This window comes from Tremella mesenterica (genome assembly GCF_000271645.1).
Source record: "Tremella mesenterica DSM 1558 unplaced genomic scaffold TREMEscaffold_16, whole genome shotgun sequence".
Lineage (NCBI taxonomy): Eukaryota > Fungi > Basidiomycota > Tremellomycetes > Tremellales > Tremellaceae > Tremella > Tremella mesenterica.
Genome location: NW_006711240.1, coordinates 333,864 through 345,190, shown reverse-complemented (window position 1 = coordinate 345,190; position 11,327 = coordinate 333,864). Strand labels below are relative to the sequence as shown.

Sequence of the window (11,327 nt, the reverse complement as noted above, 5' to 3'; positions counted from 1 at the left end):
TTTGATGAGAAATTTGGCGGTCGGTGAGACGAATAGACACTCGGGCAACCTAGAAGGTGTTCCTCCCCAGAAAAGTAGATATGTGAATGGATAGAAGGGTGTGTGAGGGTAAGTGTAACTTACTAGACCTCATAAGATGATTATCTTCTTTGAGAAGGACATGTGAAAATCTTCCATCTATACTCATCAGCACGTTCTTCTTCGTTGCCCTCATTTCCATGTCAACCCTTTTCCTCTATCATACTTCATACATCTTGCACTCTATGGCTTTGACACTTTGCATGGATGTAATGCGCGACTCTGACGCCGTTTGGATGTGTCCGACGAGTATGAGTACATGTCCCAGCGTGTCTCAGATGATTCGATGAGATAAGATCCGTTCCTTCATCGGGCAGAAGCCTCCTGCACAAGAGGGCATCTCACACTGACCCGACAGCACATATCACATCCTGCTCACGATCCACACTCCCTGATGGTCATACGGCGGAGTGTATGCGCACGACTGACAGGGGGAGACACCTCAGTCACCCAAGGTGTTGGTGCCGAAACGGACAAGGGAAAGCTGAAGGACCCACCTATCTAAGTTGTTGGATTCTCAGCAGCTCCCCGACATCTCGCGCAGGCTCATCGAACGGGAGAAGGCGGATGTAGGTGTGGGCTGAAAGTGGAGACAGAGTATGTGAACAGTACAATGTGATGGACGGATGGTGGTTGTATGACGCAGAGAAGTGTGAGTTGGTTGCACCGGGAGATCCGAGCGGCGAAAGCCGAAACACCCGACACAGCGAGGGAAAAGACAAAGACGACTGCTTGGAATTGGCGGTACATCTACTGTACAGGCATCATACCGGACGAGGGGCTCTCAAGTATTCACAGTGCGAGGCGGGCGAGGGCAGTGAACTCTAGGATGGAGGATTGTCCCCAGCCAAGCCGACAAGCAACGTCATCACGAATGCATGACCAAACGTATCTATACAATCCCTCGACGTGCTCCGACGGGCGAATGTAAAGGACGAGAGGTTTATCGGTATCGGCGGAGAGAAAGACTGAGGGTCAGCATTTTGAAATTCAGAGGACACCAACGAGGACATGTAAGGATGAAAGGATCATGAGCCGTCCGCAAAAATTAACTCACGTGTTGTGCTTTTTCCAAGTAGCCCTCGCGGGAGTATGGTTGTACCTACTTCCCTTACCCAAACCTCTGTTCTTCTTCCCTTCACTGGTCAAACCACGAGATTCGCGATGTTTGTGAACAGGGTTGCAGATCCAGTTCACCCTAGCGTCGCGGCGGATTGCCTTGTGGGATGGGCTATGGGTCAGCTTCACCAAGTCACTATCTAAGATCACTCACTCGATGAGGATGACTTCGTAGTATTTGTAAACACCATCTTGATTGATCCAATAAGAGTTGAGGCTGTCCATAAGTAAACAATCCTAAGCTTGGTGTAAACCGTGGATGAATTCTCACTCGTCACCGCAAAAAAAGGAAAATGTATCAAACTCACACTCTCAAATTGGCACACCTCCTTCCGACCCTTTCCTCCGCAATAGATTTCAAACCTCTCTGGAACTTGAGATGGTTCACACCCTGCCTTACGGGTTTACCGTAAGTAGCACCTTTGGGTACTGGCTTCTTCCTGTTTCCCCTCCTGACTCTGACTCGGTAAATGACATAACCCTGCTTGGCTTTGTATCCCAAACGACGAGCTTTGTCGGGACGGGACGGACGAGAGGCTCTGTGGATGATAGCGAGCTGACGGTATTCCCAACAACGTACACGGGAGACGAATTGGAGGAGGTCGGATTGTTTTCGGTGGTAGAGCTCGGTGAGATATTTGTAGGCACCCATCTGATGGTCAGTCCCACATCTTGGATTTGAAGAATCTCTGCGTGATTCGGCGGGAGTAGCAAAGGCTTTCGAGCGCTGGGAGAGGGTATCACTGCGGGCAGAAAGAAGGAAAATATGGAAGTGACGCATTATCAGTAGATTCTCACATTCCGCCGTTTTGACAACAGAAATACCAAAGGAAAGCAGAGATGGACGTAGCGAGGAGAACGGTAGGTTTAGGGAGTGGAGTGAATGAAGATAGATAGACAAGGCAGAAGAGAGTACTGACCTTGAGGAGATACCCAGGTGGTGAAGGTGCTTGACGGCTTGAAAAGTCAGAGGGAGGAAGGAAAGAGTATAGAGAAATCGCCGATGAGAGCGGGACGGTGTGGCACTTACGGATTTCGGAGTTAAGAAATGTAGAATATTTTCTCCGAATGTTACGGCCTCTAATAAATGTGGCATTGTGGCACATCTCTTCGCTCAACGTCACATCACACATACTACGAGTAGAGTACTCTACTGTACGAGCAATCGTAACAGAGATTACTCCGACCTCACTCCCCAGCTCAAGTACCATCCCCAAGCATCAAAACATCAATAAACAGGGTATAAACTCTGCTCGTTCTTTACTGGCTCCTCCCTGTCTCCTCATCCATCGATTCGGGGTGGTTGTCCATGTTTCTTTCGCCAGGCAAATCTTTAGGACCAAACAAAAGGCAGATTCCTCTAACACTGGTAAGGGACATATCACTAGGATAATCATCAAGAGTTGGAATGGCGGTAAGATTGTCAGTAAGGGGTCCATTCGCGACACGTCGGCTCACACTCACAAATTGATACCTCACATTCCAGTGATTGAAATTGTCCGCCGATTCCAATGGCAAAGGAACAGCTTGAAATAACGGTTGCACTGGAAGATCTGAGCTTGTCAAAAGGATCTGAGCAGCATCTAGGCTGGTTTTGATCTCTTCCAGAGACTCTTCATACTTACTGAGGCCAATTGCATCTATCCTCTCCCGTTCCCACTGGTTCTCATCGTATATTACAATTGTCCCTGGACCAGTTGACATTGGTAATAGTTGGGACCCTCGAGGTGGAACGAATGTAAGTCGTATATGACCTTCACCTGCCAAAGCGTCCCTCTGAAAATCCCATCGGCTTGGATTTGACAATGGGCCTGTAACTTTTAGCAACCGCCCATATTCCGGATTGTTCCCTGCCGGCATGGCACATGGTGTACTCTGACGTGCGTCATTGTCATCTCCTGAGTCGCTACTTTCGGAACCGCTATCTCGTGCGATATCTTTCGCCTCTTCTCCTCCGGCTTGGTATTGTTTCATACTGTTGAGTATCTGACTAAAGTGGTCAAGAAGATCAAAAAATGACTCTTCGGTATCTCTGTGGTTGAGGTGTTTTCTCAAAGATAAATAGTGATTGTCCAACGCCTAATCAAATCTTGCTAGGTTGACGCCTTTTAACCTCGCCAAAGTCGTTACGGAAAAGTCATCGGAAGTCGAAACAACTCTTTTCCTCTCCGCTTCCTCGCTCCTCTCATTATGTAAGGATGATTACGTATGACCGAGATGATGACTAGTGTCTGGGTTCATATCGGGGCTAGATTCTCGAGAAAAGAGGATATTCTCTCCATTTTCCACCTCTTGAAGGCGGTGTCCGTGCGTCTCTCCACCCTCAATGGAAGCGATGACGTCGAAATGAGGAGTTTGAAGCTCTAGCTCAGCAGAGACCGTAACCCCGGGTCGGACTTGGTATCTAGCGAGAGAACGCTTACCATGCTCGGTCATAGTTAGCAGAGATGACAGAGATGGCGACTTGATCTTGTACCAAGAACATCGTTGGCGGTGAGAAGAACGTGGGAAAAGGGAGACACTTTTCCTTCGAGGAGGGCTCACATATTGGCAGGATCCGGCTGTCCGTCGGGGACAAAGGGGTTCATGTTATCGCATTGGAAGCGAATATGGAATCAGAGAAAAATGATGCACATTTGTTCAGGCAAATACCCGTACTGGATGGGAAACAAGAACAGACCGAATCTATCTCAGAGAACCGGAAGATCGTGGATGAAGTGGACAGAAGGGGACCGGTACGCTCATCTGTTTGCTTATAATTAGATGATAATACAGAGGGGAAAAAGGGCATGCATCAATTCTACATGTCTCTATACTTATCACATTCCACTCACACGCATAAAACCAGAGACGATCGAATAAAGTTAAGAGGATAAGTTGAACGGAGAAATATTCGACGGAAGGGGTAATTCTTAACGGCGGTTCGGCCGTCCTGGCCCGATTCTATCGGCTAACAACTTAGTTGTATTCCCCCGGCCGGAGATCCATGTCCCGCATGCCAGTCTGATAGACAATCCCCTTGGCACTAGCCTCACCAGCCTGGGTGTTCCAGTCAAGCCTTGTGTGTCGGTTCCTCACTGCTCTCTCGCACAGATCCTCGAATGTCTCTTCCATCCACTTGAAAAACTCACCTGTTGCTTGTTCGTTCATCGGCCAATGTGTTCCTAACCACTCTGACACTTTCCGGAAGGCCTCGACCGTGTCTTCAGTGTGAGCGTCATCTCCCAACCTGTGCTTTATATCGATGAAGAGCCGGGCAGTCCCGTCCCCATACGGCCTAGAGTGGACCGGTGAGAAAGAATGAACCCTGACCACAAAGCTATGGTCTCTGGCAAAGCTTTGAAAGTCGCCCTTGAAGTCGCCCTTGAAGTCACCTGAATTGTTGGAAACTTGTCCTAGCAAGACATTCATATTGCTGGAGGTGTTGTGTGAGTTGTGTATGAGGTACTGACTGATGATTGAAGAATGTGTGTCTGAGTGGTATTGATGCTTGAAGGATGTGGATCTGAGTGTTGCTGATGATCGAAGAATGTGTGTCTGGTGAAGGAGTGGGCACCCTTCCTCTCCCCTTATATCCTCGTCTTCAAGGCTGTGCTATCTGACCCTTGTCATGGGCTTGTCGTCATTTCCCCCACTCACTGAAGTCCTTGCAGTGAATGCTGTTCTCCAGATCAAAGGAAAGAATGGGGGTGTCGTCATATTGTTGTCCAGTTGAAGTTTCTCTGGAGAATGCTGTTCTCAAAAATGAAAGGTAGGATTGGGGTGTCATCGTATTGAAGTCCCTTCAGAAAATGCGGTTCTTGAAATCAAAGGTAGGAATGTGAGAATGTGATTCTACACGGCATGATGAGGAGATCTTGAGAAGAGGTAAGGGGGCCGCCGCTTGCGATGAAGGATACATCGCGCCAGTCTTGTCGTCTGAGCCGAGTGTCAGAGTCTCAAAAAGATCTCCATTGTAGGTGCATTGGTTTGGTGAGACAACCGGGGGTGAGTTCAATGGGGATAGTTGAGGGATTATAGGTCAGTGGTTGGAAGGAGGAAGAGGATTATGTGTGGTCAAAAGGGGAAATTGCGTCTCAATGACGACTTGGACGAGATCCGGCCGAGAGTTAGTACTTGAGGTTGCCTGTAAGAACCATTTCTTCTGTATATCAGCGTGGAAGAACATAGAACATTTAAGATGTGAGAGGATGCTCCAACAGGGATATTCAAGCGTTGTTGTGAAAAACCTACCGAATCCTTACTCGTTGGATCCCCAACAGCGTTATTTGGGACACCATCTGGTCAATTCAGAAAACCAAGTGTCTCGTCACAGGCTACACATGCAGAAAAGTTCATACAAGCCTCAGAAAACACCTCTTTTCATTTGAGCTAGGAAGAATGTATGTAGAAGAGCAAAAAAAGTGTCACAGCCGTCGAACACTTCTCTCTAACAGACCGACGGTCGACGAACCTCGGCTAACTTGACGCTTCTAAGTCAATGTCTCACCCAACCAGGAGGGCGCAGACGTCAAAAGGAGTGTAACTACGGCGTACTTCGCCGTAGTTACTCTAACTGGGGTTTTTCTCTGATGGCGATGTATCTTAATTTGTATGTAGCTATCTCTATCAATCTTTCACTACTGACAACAATCAAGGATCGCTGAAGAACTTCAGCGATCTTCTCAGCTAATATTATTTACTCCTCCTAGATCTTCACCCAACCCTCTCGCGCTTAGACGTACTTCAACGCACTTCGTCCAACTTCCCCGAGTCCCGGCCGTCCTTCTCCGTCCTTCGACTAACCCCGCCTAACATCGCCGCACTTCTGCTCCCATTATCCCTAGTCCACCTAACTCCGCCTAACATCGCCGCACTTCTGCTCCCACTGTCCCTAGTTCACCTAACTCCGCCTAACATCGCCGCCCTCTCGCGCTTTGACGTACTTCAACGCACTTCGTCCAACTTCCCCGAGCCCTCGGCCATCCTCTTCCTCCTTGGACTAACTCCGCCTAACATTGCCGCACTTCTGCTCCCATTGTCCCTACTTAGCCTAACTCCGTCTAACTTCGCTGTACTTCTGCTCCCATTGTCCCTACTTGGCCTTACTCCGTCTAACTTCGCCGTACTTCTGCTCCCATTGTCCCTACTTAGCCTAACTCCGTCTAACTTCGCCGTACTTGGTGTCAGAAGTCCTGAGTTACGTGTAGAGTAAAGAGGTTAAGGCGTGATGGGGTTTTGATGGCCAAAGGAGGGTCATTGTTGGTGGAGTAATCGAGGTGTCACGACGTAGTTCGTGACAGTCGCCCCCTTCTTTAGCCGCGAACGTCCTCGTGAGCGATTACACCTCTGTCGTGGCAAGAGAACTTAGCAGCGTAGTACCCCCATTCTCTCCCTCCCCATGACCATCCTTCACCCTTCTGCTCTTTGCGCCGCACTTCGTAGTTGGGCCTCCTTTCACTCAAAAACCCGACAATGAGACTCCCCTAACTTCGTCGAGGTTTGCCGTAAGAAGCCCTGTGTCTTTTGTAGGTGAGACACGCTTCCTGAATGGCAGCCGAACAACACCGTTGTTTGTCGAAGTAACCCTCGCTTATATTGAGATGAGACACTATAGCGTGGGAATTTTGATCGTCCCTGCGATGCCTTTTGTTGATGAAACGCGAAGTTTGCTGCATGTTGACGACGAGGGGGTAGGTTTGATTATACTAAATACTGAGCAGTTCGTCGAGCTTCTCTCTTTTTCCCATCTGCTTTCAAAACTTTCTATCTCTCTTACCTAGAAAACAGATTTGTTACCTTGAATCATCGCCTCGAGATTTATTTCTCTTTTTAAATATCTTAACGTCATGGCCCCTTCTACTCCCACACCCAGCCCTTTCGCCGCCATGAGGAACTTTGGTGGTATGGTGTCATCTGCTCGTGAGTTTTCATCGATGCTCACCCCACCTCGCCGAACTTGGCTGATGTTCAGTGTCTTTCGGCGACAGATCTCGCCAAGTCTCCTCCCTCGGCCTCGGCACTCTCTCTCTGGGGGAGCCGTCTTGTCACAATCGTCGTTTCTTCTTCTCTACTGACCGACGGTCGACAAACCTCGGCTAACTACGTCGTAGTGGGGCGTCGATGTCTCACTAAGACAGGGTACTCGTCGAGGAACTACGGCTAACTTCGCCGTAGTAATACGTCGAGTGGTGAATGATAAGATGATCGTCGATGAACTACGGCTAACTTCGCCGTAGTACGTTGAACTGCTCGGTGGTAGCTCTCCTTAACTCGAAGGTTGTAGCTACTGAATATATCTCTCGCTACTGACAACAATCAAGGATCGCTGAAGAAGTTCAGCGATCTGTAAACTATCTATACTACTCCTCTCTTCTCGTAGAATGTCCCTCAACTCCTGCACTGCCTCACGCTCAGTCCTCTTCGTTCAACTTCGCCGTACCTCGCCATATCCCCGATATCCTACTCCGCTCACTTTGACTAACTTCGCCTAACTTCCCCTGTTCTGCTCTCCCTCGGTTCCCTTCCCCTAACTTCGCCGTAGTTCCCCGCTAGGCGGGGTTATCGTGACAAATCCCCTCTTGGTTCTCGTAACTTAGCCGTAGTTGGTCTCAGTGGTTCGAGTGGAGGTTGGTAGTGGTGAAAGGAAGGTCGGTGATGGTGAAAGGAGGGTTGGTGATGGTGGTTGTCAGGGATGTTACGACGTAGTTCGTGACACGTCTGGCGCTGCCTCGCCCCCTCGCTCTGCCTCTCCCTCCGCTGGTTCTCCCTCCCCCGTGTCTGGTTCTCCCGTCCCCGTAGCGGGTTCTCCTGGAGGGCCTCCTCCTGCCGCCACTCCTCGCCGTAGGACGCCCGCCTTTCGTCCTGGTGAGTCTCCGTCCTCCTCCGACCAGGACTCGCTCAGTGGGGGCTCGGAGTCGAGTGATCGACCCGACACCGAAGAAAGTGAGGATGATGATGATCGGGAGGGTAGGATCGATAGTGAGGGTGAAAGCGAGTTAGAAGAATACCCGGATGATGATGTGGAGGTGATTAGTGTAGAGGACAACAACGTAGATAGTCCTGAGCGTGAGTTCTTCGTCCAACCTCTCACACCTTCGCCGAACTTGGCCTTATTTAGCTGTTCTTTAGCTCTCCAAGACAATGCTAACTCACAGCCGTTCCTGCCCCTCCCCCTGCTCAAATTGTGGGCCAGAAACGACGCCGTTCCCTCTCCTCTTCTTCTTCTTCCTCTTCTTCTTCCTCTTCCGGGGTTCTCCCCCCCGCCAACGCCATCGCCGCTGCCGCCGCTGCTGCCGCCGCCCGCCCTGCCGCCCCCATCGCCCGCTCTGCCGCCGCCGCCGCCGCCGCCGCCGGTCCTGCTGCCGCCGCCCCCGTCGCTGCTCCCCCCCCTTCCCCCAGAGGGGAGCCTTCGCCCAAACGGGTGAAGAGATCACTGCGGGAAGAAGAGTACTTGTGGGAGAAGATGAAGTCCGAGCCTGGTCGTTGGATCGCGGTTGGTGTTGACGAAGCGTGTGATCGTTGCCGGTGAGTCCACCTATTCGTACTACGCCGAAGTTACTCCTGCTAAATTAGTAGACGTGAGATTATCACGTATAATCGCCCAAACTGGCCCTGCCTCAAGGCAGTCAGGCCACACAACAAGGCCCTCCGTTGTGCTTCATGCACGTCTGGCCCCTGCTCCTTCTGTCCCGTTTCCTCTGCCCGGGACATCCCGCCCCGTCCCTTCGACGCTTCTCCTCTCCCCCCTCCCCAGACTCCAGCGTCTGTCCCCCGTTCGCGGGTACCGTCTTCGTCTCTCCGGTCGGTTCGCCGAACTTCGCCGTCCTCCCGCTCGTCGCCTCCCTCGCCCTCGCCCTTTGTTCCTGTGGCCGGCCCGTCGCGTCTCCCGGCTGCCCCTCCTTCGTCCTCCCGTCGTCCTTCGACCTCTCGGCCCTCGGCCTCTCGTCCTTCGGCCCCTCGTCCGTCCTCTCCTGTGGTGGCTTCTCCTCCGGCCCACGGCACCCGAAGTCGCCGTCCTTCTGCTCCTCCGGCCACCCCAGCGGCCGCCCCCGTCACCGAGTCCCCCGCTTCCAAGAAGACCCCGAAGTCTTCTTTAAAGAAATCAAAAGGGAAAAGGAAGGAGAAAGAGGTCGTCTTTGAAGCTGGTGATGTGGAAGATGAAGCTACTCAGCGTGCTGGGCCCTCTGTTCCTCGGTTGTCCTTCGTCCACCCTCGCATCTCCCTGGACCCTCGTATCCCGGAGGACGAGAAAGAATTTGCTACGTATCGTTCTCTCGTTCTCGGCCTCACCACTCAGCTTGACGTCGCTCGGCGTGATACATCTCTCTTGCTCGACTTCTCCACTCGTCAAGCCAATGCCTTGAATAACCTTACTGCGGCGTTAGTAGATGTAGTCAACGGTGGGAATCTGAACGAGGAAGCAAGGACGAGGTTAGCGGACGTCTCTCGCCGAAGCCTTACTGAGATAGCCGATGTTCGCCGAAGACTTTACGACACCCCTTTCCTCGTTACTCCCATGGCATACGAGCCACCACCGTCCATCGGCTGGTTAGGCCCCCGGAGTAGTTCTCGAGTCCCTGCTTCTGCTCAGACTGCTCTCGATCTCCTCAGTCTTCCTTCCGAGTGTCTTAGGACCATACGTTCCCTGTGGAGGACTCCGAGCATGCAAGCTGCTCGGGATGTCCAGGACTTTGGTGATTTCTTTGGGGCTATGAACCGGGCATGGAATGCTTCTCTCTCGACTGTTTTCCCCCCTGACAGTCTCGATCTACCTTCGGCCATCGGTACTCTCCACACCAATCTCGCGGGGCCGAGTAGCGCGAAGGAGAAAGGAAAAGGAAAGGGTAAGGGTAAGGGCAAGTGAGCGGTACGTAGCTGTAATCCTATGTTGTATGCAGTACGTTCTACCTCCTAGCCCTCCGCAGTCGCCCTTCCTTCGGCTTAGTAGGATGAAGTTCGTGGAACTTCGCCAATATGTCATCAGCTCCGTCGACGTTCTCTACTGGTTCCCATGATACCGAATCGTCTGTTCCTTCGTAACCTAACCACTCTACTAAGTACTCTAACTTTCCTGATCTTTTATTTACTCTAGAGTCCACAATGTCTTTTACTTCCCACAATTCTCCTACGTTATCCACTTCTACTGGGCCAGGTGGTTCAGCTTGCTGACCAGGGAATACTGGAGGATGATAGGGACGAAGCAATGAAACATGGAATACATCATGGATACCTGCCATCGTTCCTGGTAATTCCAATTTACAAGCATGAGAACCTACCTGCCGTACTACCTTGTACGGCCCACTTTGCTTCACATCTAACTTCTTCATTGGTCTTTTAGTCTTGATGTTCTCTAACGACAGCATTACTAGGTCACCTTCCACGAAGTTCGGCGTAGTCCGGTGTTTCCTATTGTATCCTTCGGCGTACTTCTCATTAGCTCTCTCAATTCCCTCAATACATTCTTTATGTATTTCGGTTAGGTCTTTTACCACCACTGTAGCAGCAGGTACCTCGACCTCACTGGCCTTAATCTCTTCAGCCCACCGAGGGTGGTACCCGTAGTTCGCATAGAATGGGGTCTTGTTTATCGCTGAATGATGGGTGTTGTTGTAAGCAAAGCTAGCTCGAGCAAGCAGCTTCGACCAGTCGTTCTGCTGGTAGGAAGTGAAGATTCGAAGGTATAATTCGAGGGACTGGTTGGTTCGTTCGGTCTGTCCATCAGTCTGTGGATGATACACGGTAGAAAGATGTAGTCTTATGCCGAGACTATCGGTCAAGTTCTTCCAAAACTTCGAAGTAAACTTCGATCCTCTGTCCGATACTATACTCTCTGGTAACCCATGCTGGGCCACCACATAGTCCATTATCAGCTCAGATAGTCCAGCTGCGGTTAACTTCGTCGTGGTTGGGATAAAGGTGGGCAGTATCCTTGACACACCACTACCAGGATGGAATTATATCCATGGGAATTCGGAAGCTCTTCGATGAAATCCATCGAGATGCTTGACCAGGGTTTAATAGCCACTTGCAATGGTTTAAGCTCTCCATGGGGTTTCTGTCTGTTAGTCTTTGCTCTCTGACATACCGCACAGCCAGCAATATAATCTTCGACATCCTTCCTTACTCCAACCCAAACGTAATCCCTCAGG

General features: G+C 50.8%; 2 protein-coding genes across 2 annotated transcripts; one reads left to right on the top strand and one right to left on the bottom strand.

Annotated features, from left to right (window-relative positions):
• Positions 1-934: 934 nt before the first annotated feature.
• On the bottom strand, positions 935-2,156 carry TREMEDRAFT_41049 (uncharacterized protein). Its single transcript, XM_007007822.1, has 5 exons — positions 2,118-2,156; positions 1,506-1,849; positions 1,352-1,414; positions 1,136-1,309; positions 935-1,046 (listed from the first exon to the last, which is right to left on the bottom strand). Exons 2-5 carry the CDS (start codon positions 1,847-1,849, stop codon positions 1,022-1,024), a joined length of 606 nt encoding a protein of 201 aa, XP_007007884.1. The 5' UTR covers positions 2,118-2,156; the 3' UTR covers positions 935-1,021.
• Positions 2,157-7,025: 4,869 nt separating this feature from the next.
• Positions 7,026-10,042, top strand: TREMEDRAFT_65809 (uncharacterized protein; the record flags this gene model as incomplete). Its single annotated transcript, XM_007007886.1, has 6 exons — positions 7,026-7,098; positions 7,151-7,176; positions 7,782-8,043; positions 8,119-8,244; positions 8,334-8,703; positions 8,755-10,042. 6 exons carry the CDS (start codon positions 7,026-7,028, stop codon positions 10,040-10,042), a joined length of 2,145 nt encoding a protein of 714 aa, XP_007007948.1.
• Between the last annotated feature and the right edge of the window lie 1,285 nt (positions 10,043-11,327).

Coding starts and splice junctions, on each gene's coding strand:
- TREMEDRAFT_41049 (XM_007007822.1), bottom strand. CDS start 1,849: ATGGGTGCCTACAAATATCTCACCGAGCTCTACCACCGAAAACAATCC. Junction 1,415..1,505: donor AGGTGTGCCAATTTGAGAGT/GTGAGTTTGATA, acceptor ACTTATGGACAG/CCTCAACTCTTATTGGATCA. Junction 1,047..1,135: donor ACTTGGAAAAAGCACAACAC/GTGAGTTAATTT, acceptor GCTGACCCTCAG/TCTTTCTCTCCGCCGATACC.